Consider the following 25,116-nt stretch of genomic DNA (forward strand, 5'->3'; position numbering starts at 1 on the left):
CTTGGGTCCTTTTCCATGCAAGTTGGTGACAGTTCTAATTAATGTGAACTTCTATAGTTATTACCCTAACCAACAGTATATATGAGCATTTTCAGGCAAGTAGCGATTTTTTTTTTATATAGCTATTCCCTAACTTACAAAGGTCAACATATTTTTCTCTCATTTGAATTCTATGTTCTCTTATCTTTTCCATGCTGATTAATGAATAAGAGAATTTGGCCACCCCATATTTATATTCCAGTGAAACAGGAAATCATGGATTACTGCTTGAAATTTTAAACAAACTCCGATCAGCTTAAAGTGACATACGGACGGACTTTATTCATAAGACTTTTTAGTGGTGTCAATAATCATGGCATATGTAGAATTGTTAAGTTATTTCTTGATGAAGAATTATTTTTTCTCAAAATAAATTAACTTTAATTGTGCTTTTCTTTTACGATTTTTTTTTCTCATCTTTACCAAGGGACTTAAGTATAACCATTTCAATACATTCTGCACTACATTAAAAAAATACCCTGTGAAAGTAAAAAAAAAAAAAAAAGTTTTTGCTTGCTTATATTTTATACACAGCATACCTTAAATATTTCTAAAGATCTTAACATTTTATTCAATGCTGCTGAAAAATAACCATCAACTCTACTTAAATTAAAAAAACTATGCAAAATGTGCCACTCAAGAATGCTTAAAAAGAAGAGGAAGATTTTTTTTTTTTGAGTAAACAGACTAAACAGGACCTTGCAGTTGTATATGAAAAAGGTAAAATGACCATGACACCAAAAAACACATTTCATATTAAATATCCTGATAGGGTCCAAAAAGTCATAAATAAGTCTAAGATCAGAGTATTTCACTAGCCAAACAAATAAATAAATGATGCAGCTCTTTTTAGAACTGTTTTTGCATTTTATTATGGTTTTTTTTAAATATTTACACAAAAATGTGTACATAACCTGAAGGATGAACCTGACAGTTTACAGACTGATATAGATGACTTACATAACAGCCACCCAAAAAAACAAAAACATAAAAATTCCCCCCCCCAGAAGAATTTTTACAATATCCAATCTATAAGTGCCACAGCCTTATTTTGTAATTTGGGGTGTATCATGTGACATTGGATTGTAAAACATTGTCTCGTGTTATGCATAAACAATGTCACACACCATTACCACTTTCATAATTTTGGTGGATTTTAAAATCTTAATTTGAAAAACACCAGTGTAGTTCATCAGTACTGGACCAGGGGATGAGCAGCTAGGATGGATAAAGTTATTTTGGTGGTTTGTAGGCAATCTTTCTGCTTTTCAATACTGTCCACTTGTGTCTCTTCAAATAATAGGCAAAAGGCAGGAAGAAGGATGCTCCGATTAGAATCTGCAAGAGAAAAGATTATCATGTGTTCCCATTTTACACCACTACATATATCCACAGGAGGCCAGCAAACTATATCTTGCTGCATTTAATGTAAGGGCAGAGCATAAATGCATAACTACAGCAGAGAAACTTGCTAGTAACTTGAAAAGGTCACAAGTTCATAAGAAATCCAAAACAGAAACATTAAAGTTTTACCTTGAGTCCCATACGTTTGCGCTGATCATGTTCAGGTTCAGCAGCCCAACGTAAGAAAGTACAAACATCTTTAGCTACCTGGCTCATTGTAGCAGGAGTCCCTGTATAAGACCAGAACATCAAAAATCAATTACAAAGATATTTCTGTTAATATTATAATGACTAAATTAAACCAGAAGATAAAGCCTGTCTTGTTAAGCAGGTGTAAAATACAAAGGATATCAAAAAAGTCTTCATTAGCACACACATATTAATAAATACACTCCCATCTCAAATCACAAAGTATCACAAAATGTCAATAGATTATTTGGGCTACAGATAATCAGAATTTATTGTTTTACGGCAATGTGAGGTTCTTGCATATATATATATATATATATATATATATATATATATATATATATATATATATATATATATATATATAAAATATCCTATATATAATAAAAATAAACAAGACTTTTTGGAAGATTTTTTCAAGTCCCGCAAGATGAGACTTTGGCCAGGAGATTTTTTTTTTTAAGTTACGTCCTCCTCTCAAACATATTGAACCACACACACGGTAATCTCACTTCTCATTCGTCTGAATGCTTTTGACAGACACAGTTTCTGCTCTCTCAGCTCTTATAAATTTTAACATTTTCCTCACTTTAAGTTCCCAATTAAATAAGACGTATTATGTCCACATCATCTTATTTAAATATTTCACCACGAAGGGTTATCAACAGAAAAAATTAGTACATGGGCAATCCTAGCACAGAGGACAAAGGCAAATGAATTATTGGCAAAAATGTTGATTAGTTACACGGCAAATTGGTTAAATTCATATCAATAGACTATGCTGAAACAGCTGGTGATGATCGTGCAGGAGATGAAAACATCAACTTAAAATATCCAGAAGAATATCTACAACCATTAACACTGTCTGGTCCGCAGGTAACATTACACAAGGAGATCTTGATATGCCATTCGTATTAAAACGTTAACAGTTTCCAGTTAGAATAGCTTTTGCAAAGACAATTAACGAATCTCAGTGCCAAATGTTCGAAAAAGTCGTTTTATTCAATAGATAGAAACGAAATTCAATCACAGGCAGTTATACATTGAATCAAAATTCAATGCAATATTAACGAAAGCTTAATTCATAAAATTGTTTTTACTGAAGTTTTACAATAAAAGTGTAAGTTTAAAAAGTACTTGCATGCTAATTTCAAAGCCAAACAGAATGAAATCGTATTACGCAAAAAGAAATATAATTTACTTTCAAATTATTATGTTTTACTCTTTTTTTAATATGGTTAATTACTTGCTGTAATGTAAAATAGTTAAATTATGCATTTGTAACAATTTCCACGAAAATAAAAATCTGTTTAAATTGTACATCCACGAGTAACAGAACCGCAAAGAGGCTAGCACAGGCTCGGGGAGGTTGGTGAGCGAAGTGAGCAGGGAGAAAAGCCCCCTAGTATACATGCGCGCGTGTGTGTGTGTATATATATGTATGTAAATATTGTATATATGTATATATAGTGCATCCGGAAAGTATTCACACCGCATCACTTTTTCCACATTTTGTTATATGTTACAGCCTTATACCAAAATGGATTAAATTCATTTTTTTCCTCAAAAAATTGAGCTCAGGTGCATCCTGTTTCCCCTGATCATCCTTGAGATGTTTCTGCAGCTTAACTGGAGTCCACCTGTGGTAAATTCAGTTGATTGGACATGATTTGGAAAGGAAAACACCTGTCTATATTAGGTCCCACATTTGACAGTTCATGTCAGAGCACAAACCTAGCATGAAGACAAAGGAATTGTCTGTAGACCTCCAAGACAGGATTGTCTCAAAAAGGCACAAATCTGGAGGTTACAGAAAAATTTCTGCTGCTTTGAAGATCCCAATGAGCACAGTGGCCTCCATCATCCGTAAGTGGAAGTTCGAAACCACCAGGACTCTTACTAGAGCTGGCCGGCCATCTAAACTGAGCGATCGGGGGAGAAGGGCCTTAGTCAGAGAGGTGACCAAGAACCTGATGGTCATTCTGTCAGAGCTCCAGAGGTCCTCTGTGGAGAAAGGAGAACCTTCCAGATAGACAACCATCTCTGTAGCAATCCACCAACCAGGCCTGTATGGTAGAGTGACCAGACGGAAGCCACTACTAAGTAAAAGGCACATGGCAGCCCACCTGGAGTTTGCCAAAAGGCACCTGAAGGACTCTCAGGCCATGAGAAACATGGTCTGATGAGACAAAATGGTGTGAATGTAACGTTTGGAGGAAACAAGACATCGCTCATCACCAGGCCAATACCATCCCTACAGTGAAGCATGGTGGTGGCAGCATCATGCTGTGGGGATGTTTTTAAGCGGCAGGAACTGGGAGACTAGTCAGGATAAAGGGAAAGATGACTGCAACAATGTAGAGAGACATCCTGGATGAAAACCTGCTCCAGAGCATGCTTGAACTCAGACTGGGGCGACGGTTCATCTTTCAGCAGGACAACAATTGAAATCTGATTGAACATCTCTGGAGAGATCTTAAAATGGCTGTGCACCGACGCTTCACATCCAACCTGATGGAGCTTGAGAGGTGCTGCAAAGAGGAATGGGCGAAACTGGCTAAGGATATGTGTGCCAAGCTTGTGGCATCATATTCAAAAAGACTTGAGACTGCAATTGCTGCCAAAGGTGCACTGACAAAGTATTGAGCAAAGGCTGTGAATACTTATGTACATTTGATTTTCTTTTTTTTTTTTTTTTTTAAATAAATTTGCAAAAACCTCAAACTTTTTTCATGTTGACATTATCGGGTGTTGTGTGTAGAATTTTCAGGAAAAAAAAGAATTTAATCCATTTTGGAATAAGGCTGTAACATAACAAAATGTGGAAAAGGTGATGCGCTGTGAATACTTTCCGGATGCACTGTATATAAATAAAATAAAGAAGACACATTTTGTAATTATGAAAGACAAAAAAGCCACTAAAGGCTATATCTATTTTTAGATACCTCATACTGTCTAAACAAACATCAGGCCTGAATTAAGTCAATTTGTTCAGCTAAAACACTTAAGCCTGGCATGTCTCCTTCTGCTACCCAAGTTTAGCATTAATTTATCCTTATTTAGTTCTCACAGACTTTGCCACAATTATATTTGGAGACTTGCCATCTTCAAACTCAATAATTTCATTGTAGATTGGAGGCGCCATTCCAATAGCTTGTCCTGGAAAATAAGGGTTGTAGTAGACTCCATCGAGGAGTTTGACTCCTGCTGGTGCATCACAGTAGCCGGTAAGCAAGGAGAACACATAATCTTCACCTCCATGTCTGTAGAAAAAGAATTTGCAAATTAGAATGGCCCTCTTCTCTCCTCAGAAAATTTTTGTAAAGTGTGCTTAGTTAGGATACCATATACAAACCGGATTCCAAAAAAGTTGGGACACTAAACAAATTGTGAATAAAAACTGAATGCAATGATGTGGAGATGGCAAATGTCAATATTTTATTTGTAATAGAACGTAGATGACAGATCAAACGTTTAATCTGAGTAAATGTATCATTTTAAAGGAAAAATATGTTGATTCAAAATTTCACGGTGTCAACAAATCCCAAAAAAGTTGGGACAAGTAGCAATAAGAGGCTGGAAAAAGTAAATTTGAGCATAACGAAGAGCTGGAAGACCAATTAACACTAATTAGGTCAATTGGCAACATGATTGGGTATAAAAAGAGCTTCTCAGAGTGGCAGTGTTTCTCAGAAGCCAAGATGGGTAGAGGATCACCAATTCCCACAATGTTGCGCAGAAAGATAGTGGAGCAATATCAGAAAGGTGTTACCCAGCGAAAAATTGCAAAGACTTTGCATCTATCATCATCAACTGTGCATAACATCATCTGAAGATTCAGAGAATCTGGAACAATCTCTGTGCGTAAGGATCAAGGCCGTAAAACCATACTGGATGCCCGTGATCTCCAGGCACTGCACCACAACCAGGAATGCTACTGTAAAGGAAATCACAGAATGGGCTCAGGAATACTTCCAGAAACCATTGTCAGTGAACACAATCCACCGTGCCATCCGCGTTGCCAGCTGAAACTCTACAGTGCAAAGAAGAAGCCATTTCTAAGCAAGATCCACAAGCTCAGGTGTTTTCACTGGGCCAGGGATCATTTAAAATAGAGTGTGGCAAAATGGAAGACTGTTCTGTGGTCAGACGAGTCACGATTCGAAGTTCTTTTTGGAAATCTGGGACGCCATGTCATCCGGACCAAAGAGGACAAGGACAACCCAAGTTGTTATCAACGCTCAGTTCAGAAGCCTGCATCTCTGATGGTATGGGGTTGCACGAGTGCGTGTGGCATGGGCAGCTTGCATGTCTGGAAAGGCACCATCAATGCAGAAAAATATATTCAGGTTCTAGAACAACATATGCTCCCATCCAGACGTCATCTCTTTCAGGGAAGACCCTGCATTTTTCAACAAGATAATGCCAGACCACATTCTGCATCAATCACAACATCATGGCTGCGTAGGAGAAGGAACTGGGTACTGAAATGGCCAGTCTGCAGTCCAGATCTTTCACCTATAGAGAACATTTGGCGCATCATAAAGAGGAAGGTGCGACAAAGGCGGCCCAAGATGATTGAACAGTTAGAGGCCTGTATTAGACAAGAATGGGAGAGCATTCCTATTTCTAAACTTGAGAAACTCGTCTCCTCGGTCCCCAGACGTCTGTTGAGTGTTGTAAGAAGAAGGGGAGATGCCACACAGTGGTGAAAATGGCCTTGTCCCAACTTTTTTGGGATTTGTTGACACCGTGAAATTCTGAATCAACATATTTTTCCCTTAAAATGATACATTTTCTCAGTTTAAACTTTTGTTCCGTGATTTATGTTCTATTCTGAATAAAATATTAGAAGTTGGCACCTCCACATCATTGCATTCAGTTTTTATTCACGATTTGAATAGTGTCCCAACTTTTTTGGAATCCGGTTTTTATATAAGCAAAGAAGAAAAGTTCAGCTGAAACCCAAGAGGAAGAATGAAGGTAAAGAATAGTGGGGTTTGGAAGTTGTCTAATGTTATGATATAGAAAGTCATCATTTAAAACCCTTTGTTTATAACAGTACTTGGCTCTTACCATTTCAAATGTAAAAATACTTAAATTTGAGATACAGTTTGTTTTTGGTAGCCTTAAGGTGTTTAAAATTATTGAAAAAGTCATTTCTGCACCTACTGTAACAAATATAAATTAGAAATTAAATGATTCAGTATTCCAAATTAGGTGAAGTCAGCCCATATTTATTTAGTTTTATAATGAAGTAAAATAATTATAATATGATTATTCAAATCAAACTTTTGAAAACACTACTTACCTGGCATTAACTATGTAACTAAGGTCAGGTGGAAGAGCTCCATTATTAGCAGCTCTAGCAGCCTCTGGGTTGGCATATGGTTTGGGGAAGTAGTCAGAAAGCTTCCCAGGACGTGTAAACATCTCACCCTTTTCATCTGGCCCATCCACAATTTCAAACTAAGGTAAAAAGTTAAAATAAACATTTAGCAATTTTGTCACTAAATATTAAACTGCCTCCAAGCACATGGCAATTTTTTTTTTGTTGTTGTTCTTTATTTCGCCTTATACAATTTCTTGTATTAGGAATTTGTTAGTTTTCACATACCCCTTTGGGTCAGAGCGCAGGGTCAGCCATTGTACAGTGTCCCTGGAGCAATTACAAGTTAAGGGTCTTGCTCAAGGGCCCAGTAGACTAGGTTCTCTTTTGGCAGTGACAGGGATTCAAACCAGCAACCTTCGGGATACCAGCACAGATCCTTAGCCTCAGAGCCACCACAAAGGTAGAAAATATTTGTAGGAAACAAAGGATAAACTAAAATATTCAGTGTCTGGTAGTTTTTCTATTAGTATTTGACAATATTAAAATCGCATCCATACAAAGTCAGTTCAAAGAAAGACCGCTACTACTATCTAACTATAACAAATTAAACTAAAAAGGTTAGTTTTTTAAACAAAGTTAGAGTACCTCCTCAGCCAATGCCTTTGCTTCCGCTTCAGTGTGTGAAACACCAACAAGATTTCTGAAAGCCAGGTACTCCATGCTGTGGCAGGCTGCACAGACCTGTTTGTATACTTGATATCCTCTTCGTACACTATATAAAAATCAGAAAAATAAAAATCTACAGAATTTCTGAGAAATATTTTTAGGAACACATGAGAAAAGGTGCAACACAGAAATACACAGAATAATGAAAAACACCAGGTATGTACAGGTGCTGGTCATAAAATTAGAATAGCATGACAAAGTTGATTTATTTCAGTAATTCCATTCAAAAAGTGAAACTTGTATAATAGATTAATTCATTAAACACAGACTGATGTATTTCAAATGTTTATTTCTTTTACTTTTGATGATTATAACTGACAACTAATGAAAGTCCCAAATTCAGTATCTCGGAAAATTAGAATATTGTGAAAAGGTTCAATATTGAAGACACCTGGTGCCACACTCTAATCAGCTAATTAACTCAAAACACCTGCAAAAGCCTTTAAATGGTCTCTCAGTCTAGTTCTGTGGGCTACACAATCATGGGGAAGGCTGCGGACTTGACAGTTGTCCAAAAGACGACCATTGACACCTTGCACAAGGAGGGCAACACACAAAAGGACATTGCTCAAGAGGCTGGCTGTTTACAGAGCTCTCTGTCCAAGCACATTAATAGAGAGGCAAAGGGAAGGACAAGATGTGGTAGAAAAAAGTGTACAAGCAATAGGGATAACCACACCCTGGAGAGGATTGTGAAACAAAACTCATTCAAAACTATGGGGGAGATTCACAAAGAGTGGACTGCAGCTGGAGTCGGTGCTTCAAGAACCACCACGCACAGACGTATGCAAGACATGAGTTTCAGCGGTCGCATTCCTTGTGTCAAGCCACTCTTGAACAAGAGACAGCGTCAAAAGCGTCTCGACTGGACTGCTGCTGAGTGGTCCAAAGTTATGTTCTCTGATGAAAGTAAATTTTGCATTTCCTTTGGAAATCAATGTCCCATAGTGTAGAGGAAGACAGGAGAGGCACAGAATCCACGTTGTTTGAGGTCCAGTGAAAAGTTTCCACAGTCATTGATGATTTGGGGTGCCTTGTCATCTGCTGGTGTTGGTCCATTGTATTTTCTGAGGTCCAAGGCAACACAGCCATCTACCAGGAAGTTTTAGAGCACTTCATGCTTCCTGCTGCTGACGAACTTTATGGAGATGCAGATTTCATTTTCCAACAGGACCTGGCACCTGCACACAGTGCCAAAGCTACCAGTACCTGGTTTAAGGACCATGGTATCCCTGTTCTTGATTGGCCAGCAAACTCGCCTGACCTTAACCCCATAGAAAATCTATGGGGTATTGTGAAGAGGAAGATGCAATACGCCAGACCCAACAATTCAGAAGAGCTGAAGGCCACTATCAGAGCAACATGGGCTCTCATAACACCTAAGCTGTGCTACAGACTGATCGACTCCATGCCACGCCGCATTGCTGCAGTAATCCAGGCCAAAGGAGCCCCAACTAAATATTGAGTGCAGAACATGCTCATACTTTACATGTTCATACCTTTCAGTTGGCCAACATTTCTAAAAATCCTTTTTTTGCATTGGTCTTAATTGATATTCTAATTTTCTGAGATACCGAATTTGGGACTTTCATTAGTTGTCAGTTATAATAATCAAAATTAAAAGAAATAAACAATTGAAATTCATCAGTCTGTGTGTAATGAATGAATCTAATATACAAGTTTCACTTTTTCAATGGAATTACTGAAATAAATCAACTTTGTCATGATATTCTAATTTTATGACTAGCACCTGTATATGCACAGGTTTCCACATGTGTGTCTACTTGGGTGTAACAGTATTTGTACTGTGCTGCTCAATAAAGGATGTTTAGATTGGTGCACACTGTGATCCAAGTTAATAGTCTATCTTTAACCATGCACATTAACACTAGAATCCCTGAAATCTACAAAAAAACTTGTAATCCCGGGCCACCTTAAATTCCTTTGCACCTCTCTTTAGAATATTAGAACACTCTACACAAAAACAGGCCATTCAGCCCAACAAATCTCGCCAGTCCACTATTCATCAAGTGTCTTTTGTGCTGCTCAGCACCAGCAGCCCACTATCCCATCCCCTTCTGATGGAGCTGAAGTTCTCCCAGCTCAAGTCTCCTTATCGTGGTGTGAGGTGCCTGGAGTTGTATAGGGCAAATAATATATCATCATTTGGAATACGTACATTTCATGTGTGTTTCGTGTCTACAAAGATCTGTGCAAGTGTAGGCTAAAAAGAATTGGAAGGCAAGAAATGCTGAACACATACCTAAAAGAGAAACCTTTTCCATATTAAGCTAATAATGACGTGAACTATATAATGTGTGAAGAGTTTAGTCCAAATATCAAATAAACACATGCACTTTTATTCAAGAATATAATCAAAGTAAAAAAAAAAAAATCATTCAATTTACATGTTGCTGCCAATTAGTTAAAAACCCAAGCTCAAATATCAGTTGACAGAAAATTGATACATATTCTTGAATGGTGTAAAGATAAGAACTGCTGCCTTATAACCAAAAGGTTCCGGGTTCGAGTCTGGGCGCTCCGTGTTTTGAGTACTGATCTGCTATTATTGCTATGATAAAAACATACATCTGATTTGAGTCTTTAACACCCGGTCGGTGTGAATTTTAGCTACTTGTAAAAGTTAGAACTTTTTTTACTCTCTCACTGACATTCACGTGGTACAAAGAATTTGCCTCCATTGCATCTTCATTCTTTTCACAACAGCAGCAATGACCATAGTTGGAGCTGTGATTGATGCCTGATCAGAACTATTTGTTGTATCGGCAATCAAAGATACAATGTCCCGTGACTGCTCTCAGACTATCATGCGGCATTTGCGCTTTGACAACAAAGAACCCCATGCAGAATGTGTGAGAAATGACAGGTTTGCTGCAAGTTTGGGCATCTGCCAATGTTTTGTTGAGAATTTTGTTTTGAGTTACAACCCAAGTCATAAAGCTTATGGAGCTATTTCTGGACAAAGGCAGAACCGTAACAATAGAGAGCTTCTTTATAGTGCTTTCACTGGCTAATAGATTGCTGTACCACAACATAGACTCTGCTTGGCACCGTGAATAAAATGGGACTTTTACCTGCAGCTAAATTCACTTCAGTAAGCAAGCAATTCACCACGCTAGTGTTTAGAGCTGTCAGTGCTGTGATAAACACACTTGCAATCTGAGAATTTTGCGATGGACTCAGCTCTGTCGGTAGGGGGGATGGGATAGCAGGCTGCTTACTGCTTGTTCTGATTGGCACATTTGCAAAACAAAAGATGCTGATGAGGAGAGGTGCGAAGGAATTTAAGGTGAATTTTTAGTGAAACAGTATTTAGTTGTATGAAATTAAATCAAATGTGAAAACCTGGCTGTGCAAAAATTTGGGTACCCTTGTAATTTTGCTGATTTGAATGGATGTAACTGCTCAATACTGATTACTTGCAAAACCAAATTGGTTGGATTAGCTCGTTAAGCCTTGAACTTCATAGACAGGTGTGTCCAATCATGAGAAAAGGTATTTAAGGTGGCCAATTGCAAGTTGTGCTTCCCATTGATCTCAGAGGTTTAAACTGTCAGTTTCAACTGTAAGGAATGTAATCAGGAAATGGAAGGCCACAGGCACAGCTGCTATTAAACCCAGGTCTGGCAGGCCAAGTAAAATACAGAAGCGGCATATGCGCAGGATTGTGAGAATGGTTACAGATAACCCACAGATCCCCTCCAAAGACCTGCAAGAACATCTTGCTGCAGATGGTGTATCTGTACATCGTTCTACAATTCAGGGCAATTTGCACAAAGAACATGTGTATGGCAGGGTGAAAAGAAAGATGCCCTTTCTGTACTCGCACCACAAACAGAGTCACTTGTTGTATGCAAATGCTCATATAGGCAAGCCAGGCTCATTTTGGAACAAAGTGCTTTCGAGTAATGAGACAAAAATTGAGTTATTTGGTCATAACAAAATGTGCTTTGCATGGCGGAAGAAGAACACCGCATTCAAAGAAAAACACCTGTTACCTACTCTCAAATTTGTTGGAGGTATCATCATGCTGTGGGGCTGTGTGTCTAGTTCAGGGACTGGGGCCCTTGTTAAAGTCGAGGGTCGGATGAATTCAACCCAATGGCAACAAATTCTTCAGGATAATGTTCAAGCATCAGTCACAAAGTTGAAGTTACGCAGGGGTTGGATAATCCAACAAGAAAATGACACAAAACACAGTTCGAAATCTACAAAGGCATTCATGCAGAGGAAGAAGTACAATGTTCTGGAATGGCCGTCACAGTCCCCTGACTTGAATATCATTGAAAATCTATGGGATGATTTGAAGCAGGCTGTCCATGCTCAGCAGCCATCAAATTTAACTGAACTGAAGAGATTTTGTATGGAAGAATGGTCAAAAATACCTCCATCCAGAATCCAGACACTTATCAAAGGCTACAGGAGGCGTCTAGAGGCTGTTATATTTGCAAAAGGAGGCTCAACTAAGTATTGATGTAATATCTCTGTTGGGGTGCCCAAATATATGCACCTGTCTAATTTTGTCATGATGCATATTGCATATTTTCTGTTAATCCAATAAACTTAATGTCACTACTGAAATGCTACTGCTTCCATAAGGGCTCATTTATACTTCGCGCGATGCATGCTGCAGCGGACGCTCCTGCTACGCAAGCGTTGTAGTGTTTATACTTGCGCGCGTACTTTACGTAAATCAGGTGGCAGTGTGAGATATTATCACAGTGAGAACATGTTTGGCTTCTCTGTGTTGTGAATTGCCTAAAATACCTATTAAATTCCGATAACACCTTACCGCAATATCTGTGAAAAGGATGTTTATTGATTAAATCCATCAATCCAGGGATGTGTCCATTCCAACAAGCATTGGGCACGACTGAGAAACAATCCCTGGACGAGGTCTCTGCTCATCGCAAGGTGAATACAAGCACACATACACTAGCGTCATTTTAGCGGCACCAAATCCCCAAATCTGCTTATCTTTGGAAGGAAACCGGAGCACAGTGTGGAATACAAGCAGGAAATACCAGCAACGTAACTCCCTGCGAGACAGCAGTGCTATCGCTCCGCCACCGTGTCACCCCCATGTGTGTAATTATTAACAGTATTCATTATTTAAATGAAATTATATGTAAAATGTAACATACACACTTTAATGCATTTCATCATGAAAGTGATATCAAGTATGAATCTAAAGATTCTAAATGTGCAGAGAGTTGGAATATCATACATTTAATTTGTTCTGTGTGGTGATCTTTTGCTGCTTGCTGCAGCTGTCAGGTCCAAGAAGCTCGTAGCGATTAAAAACTGGGATGACGCTTTGACGGTCTGCTTTAATGATAAAGTAAACTACGAGGTTAAAGTGGACAATTCGAGATTAAAGCCGACATTTCCACTTTAATCACAAAATACACGTTTTCACCGTGTCCTTTATATTTTTCTCAGTGGCTCAAATATAACGCTATACATTATGTTGCTGTTGTTAAGTTGCAAAAATAAAAAATTTAAAAGACGACACAAAAGATGGTATGTAAGACTTTTAAAATGTATCGTGTCATTACATTCGGGAACTATCTACATGTGACAGAAAGCCTCTATGCCGATCCTACGGATGGATGCTTCGATGTGGTGAAGCAAAATGCCGACATACAAATGCATTCGTGGTGCTTTTATATTCAAGCGTCGCATATTCCCGATCGTAATGACACGATACATTTTAAAAGTCTCAGTGCCGTTTTTGCAACTTCACATCGGCAAATATAATGTATAGCGCTGTATTTGAGCCACTGAGAAAAAAATAAAAGACACGGTGAAAACGTGTATTTTGTGATTAAAGTAGAAATTTCGCTTTAATCTCAAATGTCCACTTTAACCTCGAGTTTACTTTATTATTAAAGCAGACCATCAAACGCCATCCCAGTTTTAATCGCTGAAGCTTCTTGACCTGACAGCAGGTAAAGTAAAAAAATAAAAAATAGATGGCACAAAAGATGGTATGTGAGACTTTTAAAATGTATCGTGTCATTACGATAATGCATCTGTATGTCGGCATTTTGCTTCAACACTTTGAACCATTCATCAAACAGCAAAGCGCGCACATCGATCCCCGAAGGATCTCCATAGAGGCTTGCTGTCACCTGTAGATAGTAAACAGAGACTCTGACGTCCACGTTCCGACTTTTAGCACACCGCCCCGACTTTTGCTGGTACTGCAACTCGCGCGCGTCGCTAATTTCTGAGGACCTGCTCAGAGGACGCGTGAAATGAACGCTGGGAACGCGTGGCAGCCATGATGCGGACGCGTACGCGTTCTGAGCGTGAAGTATAAATGAGCCCTAAGACATGTCATATATTAAAAGGAAGTTGCTACTTTGAAAGCTCAGCCAATGATAAACAAAAATCCAAAGAATTATGAGGGGTTCCCAAACTTTTTCGTAGGACTGTATAGAATATTGTGGAAATATGTGCTATAAAGCTGTTTTGTCTGTAAGACTTCCAACAAACTGTTGCAAGACATGTCTAAAAATTGGACTTTAATCACAATTTTTAGTAATCTCTATTCTGTTTGTACAGCCTTGACATCACATGCATTTTTCAAAAAGATTTCTTGATACCAGTTAATTAAAGCGACTCTCTCCTTTTCTCCAAAAATAATTAAATCATCTGGCGATGAATGTTGACAGAAGACTGAGAAGCAACAAATGATTCCCTTCTGTGTTTACCTCTCATACTTTCATACTGGTTTTCCTGTTCCTTGACTTTAACCGGCAGTATTTTCTCAACGTTCTATTGAAGGTTATCTGTAAAGATAGCGAGACTTGCACCTTTGAGTTGGATGTTCCGAAAGGTAATGCTTACTACTCTCCGATTTTCCCTTCTTTTTAGATTTCAGGCCAAGATCTGTGTGTTATCCTGGGGCACCACATTTTTATGTAGAGCAAGCAATTCTAGCCCAGTGTGCTGCAGAAACTCCCCCATATACCAACTCCCCAAATGGATGAGACACAAGGCCACAGTAGACATGAAAGTGGTAAAAGTTCTACAACCTTTTAAAATACATTTTGATGAACTGTAGCTACCAGTCTACCAGCAGAAGACATGGGGCACACATTTTACAGCACTCCTCCAGCTGGGGCAGCAAGTGTCTTTCCAGTGGATAGGATAAAAGTGCACAGTAGATAAAGTGACAAGAGACTTCCTAGATTCTTTTTAATAGATTTAGCTCAATATTACCTCTCCATGTGTTCATTCTGTATACAGAGCATTTAAACAGCAATGGTTCGACTTTGGAAAATCAGTGTCCCCTAAAGTGGATAGGATGGAAAGGCATATTAAATGTAAAATTGACATAGAGGACTGTCTACAGTCTTTTAGAATACATTTTAAACAAGTTTACCTATACAGTGTTCATTCTGCAAGCAGCTTTCAGGGGCACACCTATCTACAGCAAAGTCTCAGCTGTGGACAAGAATAACACCGCTGGTGAAAGGGATGTCGGGGCATAATAGATACTGTATGAATGTGCAATGGAAGACTGCCTGATAGGTTTATAAAAGACACTGTGCAGCACTTTAACTGCACAGTATTCACAGTTTCATCAGATTTAACCTGCCATGATCAACTGTACAAGTAATATGCAAGAAGAAGAGTTTTACAGGATAAGAGTGGTCATGACGGGAAAGAGTTTTTTTTTTAAACAGAACAAACTATTTCATTCATATGGTTTTAATTACTCATATGACAGAGGTGAAATTTGAGCTTAACAAAGCCCTTCTTGTGGAATTTATTTTTCTTCCCCTCTTTATCTCCGCAGACAAAGTAAAAGGTTTAAGAGCAAGGCACCACACACGGCATGAAAGTAGATTAGTATCTTTAACAATTGTCTTTAAAATGTTCTTGGGTGTCAAGTAATGAATTAAGTACAACTTATTACTATTATTCCTTTTTACTAAATCTTATTTTCCATGTTTCTTTGTTGACGAGCTGCCATTGAAGAATTTATTGGTAACAGAACATATAGTGTGAACTCCAAAATGAGTGAAGTAACAACTACCAAAGTGGCATTTATCAAAACCATTTAACAAAGTTTACTGTCCGCTATCCATCACAGAACACCCCAGTAAAATGTCAACATGTAATTCACCTGTAACATTAAAACACAGACTTCATGACATTGGTGTGTGAGAGGAAACTGCCGGCAGCGTGCGTTTACTGATGAACAGGCTGGGATTTTGCACTAAGTATGCAAAAAGGCTTCACACATTATACACTTCATGTCTACATTTTGTCAATTATTACTAAAACATGAGTTTCTGTTTTAACGATGTGTTTACATAGATTGTTGTAGACACGGAATACATGAAATGCATGTGTTCCAAATAACGATATAGTATTTATAAAAGGTGTCATTTTGCTTGACTTCTAACTCTATACAACTCTAAGCAACTGACACGTAGGTAAATAGACTTGAGCTTAGAAAACTATGTGGCTTTGGGGGGTGATAGTAGGCTGCTTGTTCCTTATCGACACATTTACAGGACAAAAGACGCTGATGGAAAGATGCGAAGGGATTTAAGGCGGGACAGATTTACGAGTTTTTTCATAGGCTTTGGTAATTCTAGTGTTAAATCAAAGGAGAAATGGCATGCAAAGATGCGTGAACACAAGGAGATTAGTGCCAATCACACCTTAGTGTGCCTGCCCCAGAACAGAAGGGATAATTTAATTCCAAAGGGCACAGATATCTTCATAACAGGGAACCTACAGGATGGGCAGATGAATTTTAAATGTTTTAAATGTCTTCCTTGCATTTTGATGACTGGTTGTATCACATTCAGCCCTATATTCATTATTCTTATTACCCACAAGCATAACCAGGCTCTCTTTGTTATTCACTATTTGGAACATATGGCCACTGTATCAGCCATACGATGTGATTAGAAATATTTTCACACACGTGTTTCCAAGTCTGATGTAATTTTCGTTGTACGCCCCTTGACCTGAGCACGGTGCATGTAGTGTATAAACCAGCCTTTACACGGATCATGGATATCCAATGTAGAGCCTGAACTGACAAATACGTTAACAGCACATCCACTTAATAATAAAAAAATGGCCTTTTATATCTATTACAATACAATTAGTTTAAAGTTTCAATGGTTTCATTCGCCACTGATGAACTAAGTAGGAATGATAATTGGCAAAGCCTATGGTTGGTTGAATTTGCTACCATTTTAGTTGCAGTCATTAGTCTTGCAAAAGCCATACATCAACAATATCCAGAAACGCTGCTGATTCATCTGGGCTCAGTTTCATCTGAGATGGAAATTAGCACAGTGGAAGCATCTTTTGTGGTCCAACAAGACAACATTTCAAATAGTTTTTGGAAAAAACAGCAATCAAATAATGTGTTGTAGTGTTCACTATATAGTACAGGGTGAATAGAATTTTTAGATCACTCATCTTTTGTTTTTGTTAGCATTTTCCATACTGTGCCAACTTTTTCAGGTTGTAAATTTAAATGGTCTTAAAAGTAACTAAAGCTGTACCAAACAACACTGCTCAATATTTGTTTGTAACAAACCAAGAATGATGAAAACATTAAATAAACAAATCCATAATATCTATTTTTCATAAATCACTACTTTCAGTGAAAATACATCAATATAAAATGAATGAAAGCAACTACAAAAGGTAAGACAAACAACCAGCTTTCCACTACAGGTGATTCACAAAATAGTTAGTGTGAGTTAAGGCACAATGCCTGTAATTCACTAACATTTTTTATTAAAAACAATTGTACTTGATTATACAGAACATTCAATATTAAGTACTTTGCACATATACACACCAAATTAAAAAGTCACATCATGCTGTGTGCAACAAAAGAGAAGTTATGCTTGTGGTGTGTAACATACTTGCAAGACATCTTAAATGGTAAATTTTACACAAATATCTGGACTACAGATACATGACACAATGTAGGTAATAGAAAGTAATATCTTTCTGACCTTTAAATCCCAACTTAAAAATATTTTGTAAACATGAACAGAAAATTATGAACACTGAATGACTTGACTTTTCTCATTAAAACTGTTCCTACATAGTTACAGTGATGGAAAAACCATAGCATTTTTGTAAGCCAATGATATAGTTAAATTACAGTTAATAAAATTACACTGTCTTTCACCAGAAGCACAGTATAATACTGTAAACAAGTAAAATACAAGTCACGTGACCTTGTACTAATCAATTTAAGATGTGACTCTCAAGCAACAAATAAAACTTGGGCATTCTATACCCAAATATAGGACTAAACCTTATTCTACACAACAAATTTGTATGTCATACTAATTACTAAAATTATGTCTAAGAAACGTATCTGAAAATATGTACTTTTTTTGTTTTTAATTTACCTGGCGTGGTCAAGGGAGGACAACATGCCACTGTGACTCCAGGGAAAGTTTGGAGGATGGAGCTCCAGTTCTGATGCTTTGACAGAGTGATGAAGAGCTAGCGCTAAGCTAACTCCACCAGCAGTCAGCACTCCTATTGTAGATAGAGCCATCTTTTTCCCACGAGACAAACTTGTAAATGACATGCTAGCCTACAAGAAATAAAACCATCAAAGTCATTTAGAAGAATCAGAACATTAGCCTAAACTCATTCATTAAAACCTTTATGATACAATTAATTTTGTAATCTTTTTGACATATCTTCAACAAAGGCTAAATTTTATGAGTGTGACTTAGACAAACCAAGTCAATAAATAGAACTAGCCGACCCACGGCGTAGCAAACGCTGCATAATTATTCATTGATGGGTGAACACTTCCTGAAAGACACAGTTCAGCAATCCCCTATTCAGCATCGCGATAGGGTGGCGGCCATCACTAACGGTTCGGTGTCAGTCTAACAAAAGCAAAAAAGAAGGGGCACAGAAACAACAGGGAGAACAGAAGCTTGCGGGGACAAACAAAAATGGCAGCAATGAGAGAGACCCGTTAGCAAAGCAAAGCAGCCAGAACCGAGAAGAACAATGAAAAGTCAACGTGGGTCAGAGGGCAGCAATGAGAGAGATCTGTTAGCAAAGCAAAGCAGCCGGAACCGAAAAGAACAATGAAAAGTCAACGTGGCTCAGAGGTGCATGTAGACTGTAGCAGAGACCAAAGCGACTGAGGATGTGTTTGTTGAGGTGCTGTTGGCGGGCACTTGAGCAGGCAGTGTGCATGCCTCAAGAGCGAGGGTGGGTGCAGGAGGAGGTTTAGAGTTGGCAGGAGGGGCTCCATCGTGCGTACCCCATGGTCGGGCGACTTGGTCGATTATCTATAGATATCTTCAGTAAAATGTATAGTTGATTGTGGGTGACCCCTGCCAATAAATAGCATTGGAAAGGTGCTAGTGAATAAACAGTAAATTTCAAAACAAACTAGCTATATTTGGAAAAGCAATATATTTCTAAATACAATATATGCAACTTATTTTTCAAAAACATATTTTGAGCCCAGTCAACAAGGTAGTGCAGTGGCTAGTGCTGTTTTCTCATATATCTAGTTTCCTCTAGTTAAATCCTGTTCATATTAACTGAATGGGTTTTCCTCTCGCATTCTGCAGATGTGTACTGGGTGAACCAAATAGTCTAAATTGGACACATTAGAGTTAGTAGAGCTGTATGCATAAATTAGAGTTGTAATGGATTGATGGCTATCCAGGGAAAGTTCCTGCCTTGCACTTTATTTCTGTGAGAATGTATTCTGGCCTCTTCAACTTTGCTATGGATTAAGGGGTTCTGAAAATATTGTTATTTACAATTTAAATGCCACTGACATCCATTTAGTTGATAATCTGAACCCATCACTGCTCCCAGCTCTAATGTGCATCACCTTGCAGCAACATTAACAGAATCAAAATATGAGATTTAAACTAGAGCTGCATCACTACTACAAGATGAACACCTGTTAAATGTCCAAACAATTATTTCAGAAAACTACTACTCTCTACCTTGGCTGGCTAAGGTGATGGTTGTTGTACTTCCCTTGCCTGGACTGGGAGCAACTTGTAGCTAGGATTCGACCCACGTAAGAATTTTGAACACATACATTTGTATATTGCCTTAGTTCCCATTTGTGTGGAGTGTGAATGTGGCCCTCTCGTTCATAGCAATTTTCAAGTGGCATTTTCCTCCTTTACCTTCACTGGAACTAATGTGAAAAAAAAACAAGTGCAGAAGTGATGTACTGTGTGTCTGATTTGTAAATAAATCAAACTGATGAAAGACAAAAGCCTCATATATTCAGATTCGTACCAAATATTTAAAAGGATTTAGGTTGGGTATTTTGACATTGCGATTCAAGAACATTTAGCCTTTAGTTTTTTGCTCATTCCATTAAAGTTTGGATTGAAATCATTCTGAAGTATACATTTCTGGGTCAGCTTCATCATGCTAAGTAAAACAGATATTTTCTCAACAACCTTTCTGCACTTTTATCCATGTATATTCTGTTCTAACAATTATGCTAGTATATGCGATAAGAAACATCCATATTACAGAGAACATCCAAAATCAATGCTGTTCTTTTGTTGATGTGGTGCATTAGGCTTGTGCCAAATGAAAGACTTTGCAATTAGATTAACTTTTTTAGCTTACTCAAGACTACAATTTTAGACTAATTAAACTAATGACATTTTCATACTGACCAAATCTGTATAGATTTTTCAGATGCTGTTCTCACATGCTCATTTATACTAACTAGTCTTGACCATAAAAGCCAACAGCTTTTGAGAATTTATAATCTCTCAACCATCACTTGGGAATAATGTTTTTGACAGACCTGGAAATGGGTTTATGACAAAAGCATCCATACATCTGTCTTTCTTTATTCATCAACGAAACAGTGCATCTGGATGTATACACCCATTCAATATTGTGTGTTTTTTTTTTTTTTAATAATTTAGTTCTCTTCAAGTTTCTCTTCAAACTCTTTTGAAGCTAAGGTGAAATGCACCACCTGACAGAGACAACCAGGAACCACTGAACTGGATTTATGGGGTGCCTGGGACTATTCCAGCATCAAAAGGTACAACATATGTCATGAGAATGATTCATGCTCACACCAGAGGAGCAAAAACTTACCTAAGTATGTTATTTTAACTGTCACCTTTGACTTAATCTGCAATTGCGGAGCACTTTGAGTAGTGAGAAAAGCGCTATATAAATGCAAAGAATTATTAGTATTATTATTATAAATCTTTCCTCAAAACTGACCACATGCAAACTTCCTAAAAATATCCTATATAATAAAATGCTACGTTTGGCCTGTCTGGATGTGTATCAGTCCCTCTAAGCAATCTGTTTAGTCAGTTTGGCTATGATCTAATTGGTCAAATGCAATCAAGGCAGGAAGCACCGGACAAGAGAAGTTGACAGACAAGGATACCGAGTAAAGGCAAAAAGGAATGTCAAGTGATGCCTTCAAACTCGAGAAGCATTCAAAAAAATATTATTGCTTTCACAGTGGGTTAATGAGGGCTCTTCTACCTTTGGTGGTAGTCAAAAATTGATAGGAAGTTAGAAAGTGCCTAGAAATGAAATTCTGAGAAGTAAACTTTATGGGAAAACAACTGAGAGGAAGTGCCAGCCAAAACACAGCAAAACACATGAGGATACCAAATAGGGCGTAAGACAAACATTAACTGTACACATAAGGCAAGAAATATTCAATATTTTAAAATGTATTCTATTACCTGAACATAACCCTTCATACATATAAGGAAATACAGAAAACTAGTCCTTCTACAGGAAATGTATTATTAAATGCCCATCACTGAGATGTAAACTTATTGATTATAAAACACAAACTATTAATCAGTGCGTTTACATGCACTTTAATAACCTGACTATTCACAGAAACCCTGTTTCTAAAATGTCTTGTAAACCCTTAATCTAGTCAGAGAAACCAGGTTATCAGTAAATGAGAAACAAGGCTAACACATTGATTTCTCCATGAGTAACAGGCTTTGGGGCAACATAAACCCTTAACCAGGTTAGAGTTAAAGATTTTTGAAGTCTGCGCATATCTGTAGCACCCACAAATATTTCCTGAGGCAGATGCTTTGGCGATCAAGTTAATCTTTTTCAAGGCTGCAATACTTTGTCTCAATATTTCAGAAATCACTAAATTTATGTTGATGAGCTGAATGTACAATGCTAAACTCAGCAGTACAATCTTGGGCATTAAGTTAAAAGTAAAATGTGTTACGATTCTTGATTAGCTTTTTTTTTTTTTAAAGTGATGAGTAAGCTAACTCAATAGTTATTGCACTGAAGCAAAGATACCTGCGTGATTATCTCAGCAGCACTGGGTGTAAGGCAAGAAGGAAACACACAGATATACTGCTCCTTTGCAGGCTGCACAACCATGCAGAGCAGTGTGAGTTGCATGCAATCTGGAAACAGAAACATTATTAATAAACTATCAATTTAGTTCTTCAACCAGCTATTGGCTATAGTCATGATGTGTAATTGGGTGATGCAGTGACTAGATTTGATACATCTTTGTGGGCTCAGGTCATGGATGTAAAAACAGGATGGATGGAATTTAGTCCACAGCACATGAAAGACTAAATGTATTTTTAAAACACAAGAAAAATTCTATGTTTGGCTATGTTTCTAAGCAGTTTTATAAAGATGTATACATGGGCTTAGGATTTAATACAAATGCTGGCAAGTCAAATGTGTTTTTTAATATCAAAGAATAAAAAGTAAGGAAATGTAACACTGTCTATGAATTGCATTTTATAATAAATTACTATGTAACAAAGTTTGTTACTTTTTTGTGAGTAAAGGATATACATTTATTTTTAAAAGTAACTTGCTTTTGGATTCGTGGTGACCAACGAAGATGTTTAACTCCTTTTTGTAATTTTAATGACACTGCTCATTTTGCCAAGGGTCCATAGGTAGACTCACACATGTAAATGCAGATTTTTAAGAAACTAGGTTTCTGCTTTAAATTGGGCTACTCACCATAACCCAGTTTTGTGTGTGCATGTCAACACACTCATTGGTATTCCGCTAACCACCAAACCGCAACTCCTCAGAAACCCAATTAACAAAGGTTAAGCAGACATCGTCCATAATCTGTCTTTCATACTCCTAATACAGAGAATTCTCTAGGTCTCAGCATGTGAAACTTTCCCAGCAGCATTGAGTTCGAGGTAGAAGGCAGTCCTGGACAGGGACCCTGTCCGTCCACTGCAGAGCACAGTCGCACATATTTGGAATGACCAGTTCACCCAACCTAAGCATCTGAAGTTGGAGGAATACTACCACAGACCGGGAGAATGTGCAGAAACCACATGGACATTATTTCTGGGAGACATCCAGTATACAACCATGTTATCCACCTTTTCTTTTTTTTTAATACTGTACCACTGAGGAGATTCTTATTTGGTACTGTCTTGTTCATAAATGACAGACTGCTAAAATAAAACAAAGCCTAAATTGTAAATAATTCTGACTTGACATTATTTTAAAGTGACACGGCATAAATTAAACCTTATTGTCACATTTGTAAAGGCATGTGTTAGGGGGATGCTAAATTCTAATACTTTTTTACCTGCACAAAGTACAGCAAGAAAAATGAGCATTCTTTGTATGTGTACATTTTTTTTTCAGATTTAGACTGGTGTGCATAGATGTACACTGAAAATAAATACTGCAGAAAAAGCAGTTTCTACTGCGCCTCTGGTATAGGTTCAGCAAAAGTAAGTTTAACATTTACATACGCTTTAGTTTAATTAACAGTGTTCTCTACACATTTTCTACATGTGTCTAAACCATAAAACTAAACATGCCTATTTCTCATATGCATTAATTTTGCCACTGTGTCGGCCGAGGGGCCTGTCCTCAGTCTTCACAATACATAATCAATGAAACATCGTCGGTTACACCTACCCGCTGGCATTCGTTCTTGCCATTTACCGAATTTGCTTTACTCATACAAATACCCAACAGAATAGCCTCGTCCAGGTGGTCCTGGACACAAGAACTGCTTGTCCGCTATCCGACCGACACTGACGCGGCGCTCTCTATCAATGACCTTGTGAGTGCCAGCAAAGGCCAGGAGCTTCCCGTCTATGCCAACCTATTTGACTAATCGCCCTATCTGTGAGCCAGTCGAGAAGCATAGCAAATTCGATGCACCATTCTCTTACCCTAGTACAGTGGAGTGTTCGGGAGGCATTTAAAAAACTTCTCCCAGACCCAGACATCACTACCACTCGCAGAGCCGCCATCTTCACTCTCCGTGGTAATCCCACCTACTCCTTACAGCATGAGTTCCGTCACTTCCGATACGTGAGGCGCCCTGTCGCTACCGTGTCGCTTGTCGCTACCCGATTTGCGCGCCTACCCGATTTGCGCGCGCAGGCGTATTGAAAGCCTAGCATGCCGTGGAAGTGTTCACGCATGCGTTAAACAGATTGGGCAGCACCGTAAAGTGTGTGATGACGTAGGCTTTCAATACGCAAGCGCGAGCAGATCGGGCCGTCAACGGGAACCAGGTAGTGACACACACCGCTTGCGCCTAATGAAAAAACATTAAAAACAAAAAAATCCAATTTACGGCACGGCCCGATCGGAACTGTACATGCAGTACACCTTGACATCACAGTTTATTCATTTTAGATAAACATTAGTTGACCATAATGAAAATATTCATCCTGCAAAATTAACGAAGCAGCCTTTGTGGCGTAACGTTGATGTCCAATGTTCGATCGCCGTAAGAGGAAGCTTAGGTGTGCACCTGATAAGACCCAATTGCAGCGAAACACATGCTGTGTACTCTTTGTATTATTTGGCAGGTACTATATATATATATATATATATATATATATATATATATATATATATATATATATATATATATATATAAAGTATGTAGTGTTTTTATTTTCCCACTCACGTAATAAATCAAAGTTTACTTTCCGTTTTGATCTATTGTTGCAATTTCCCTCTTATGAGCAAATTGTGTTTGTTTAAAAATATCTTTATACATCAATTATTATTAATAAAATTGCCATTTGTCTTAAGGCACCAGGTTTACAAAACCTAATGTATCCAACCAGATTTATAGAAATACTAGCAAAATACCCGCGCTTCGCAGCGAGAAGTAGTGTGTTAAAGAAGCAATGAAAAAGAAAAGGAAACATTTTGAAAATAACGTAACATGATTGTCAATGTAATTGTTTTGTCACTGTTGTGAGTGATGAGTGTTGTTGTCATATATATATATATATATATATATATATATATATATATATTTACACACATACACATAAACATATATATATACATATCTATACATATACACATATATACATACATATATATATCTACATATATACACA

At 37.8% G+C, this 25,116-nt stretch overlaps 1 protein-coding gene across 1 annotated transcript; it reads right to left on the reverse strand.

Annotated features, from left to right (window-relative positions):
• Nucleotides 1-885: 885 nt before the first annotated feature.
• On the reverse strand, nt 886-24,044 carry LOC120514409 (cytochrome c1, heme protein, mitochondrial). Its single transcript, XM_039734767.1, has 7 exons — nt 23,923-24,044; nt 18,124-18,314; nt 7,610-7,736; nt 6,944-7,101; nt 4,735-4,895; nt 1,573-1,673; nt 886-1,377 (listed from the first exon to the last, which is right to left on the reverse strand). Exons 1-7 carry the CDS (start codon nt 24,001-24,003, stop codon nt 1,273-1,275), a joined length of 924 nt encoding a protein of 307 aa, XP_039590701.1. The 5' UTR covers nt 24,004-24,044; the 3' UTR covers nt 886-1,272.
• Nucleotides 24,045-25,116: the final 1,072 nt, after the last annotated feature.

The sequence above is a fragment of the Polypterus senegalus genome, chromosome 14 (assembly GCF_016835505.1).
Source record: "Polypterus senegalus isolate Bchr_013 chromosome 14, ASM1683550v1, whole genome shotgun sequence".
NCBI lineage: Eukaryota > Metazoa > Chordata > Cladistia > Polypteriformes > Polypteridae > Polypterus > Polypterus senegalus.

Coding starts and splice junctions, on each gene's coding strand:
- LOC120514409 (XM_039734767.1), bottom strand. CDS start 24,003: ATGGCGGCTCTGCGAGTGGTAGTGATGTCTGGGTCTGGGAGAAGTTTT. Junction 18,315..23,922: donor GAACACTCCACTGTACTAGG/GTAAGAGAATGG, acceptor TATTTCTTGTAG/GCTAGCATGTCATTTACAAG. Junction 1,674..4,734: donor AATTATTGAGTTTGAAGATG/GCAAGTCTCCAA, acceptor GGTCTTATACAG/GGACTCCTGCTACAATGAGC.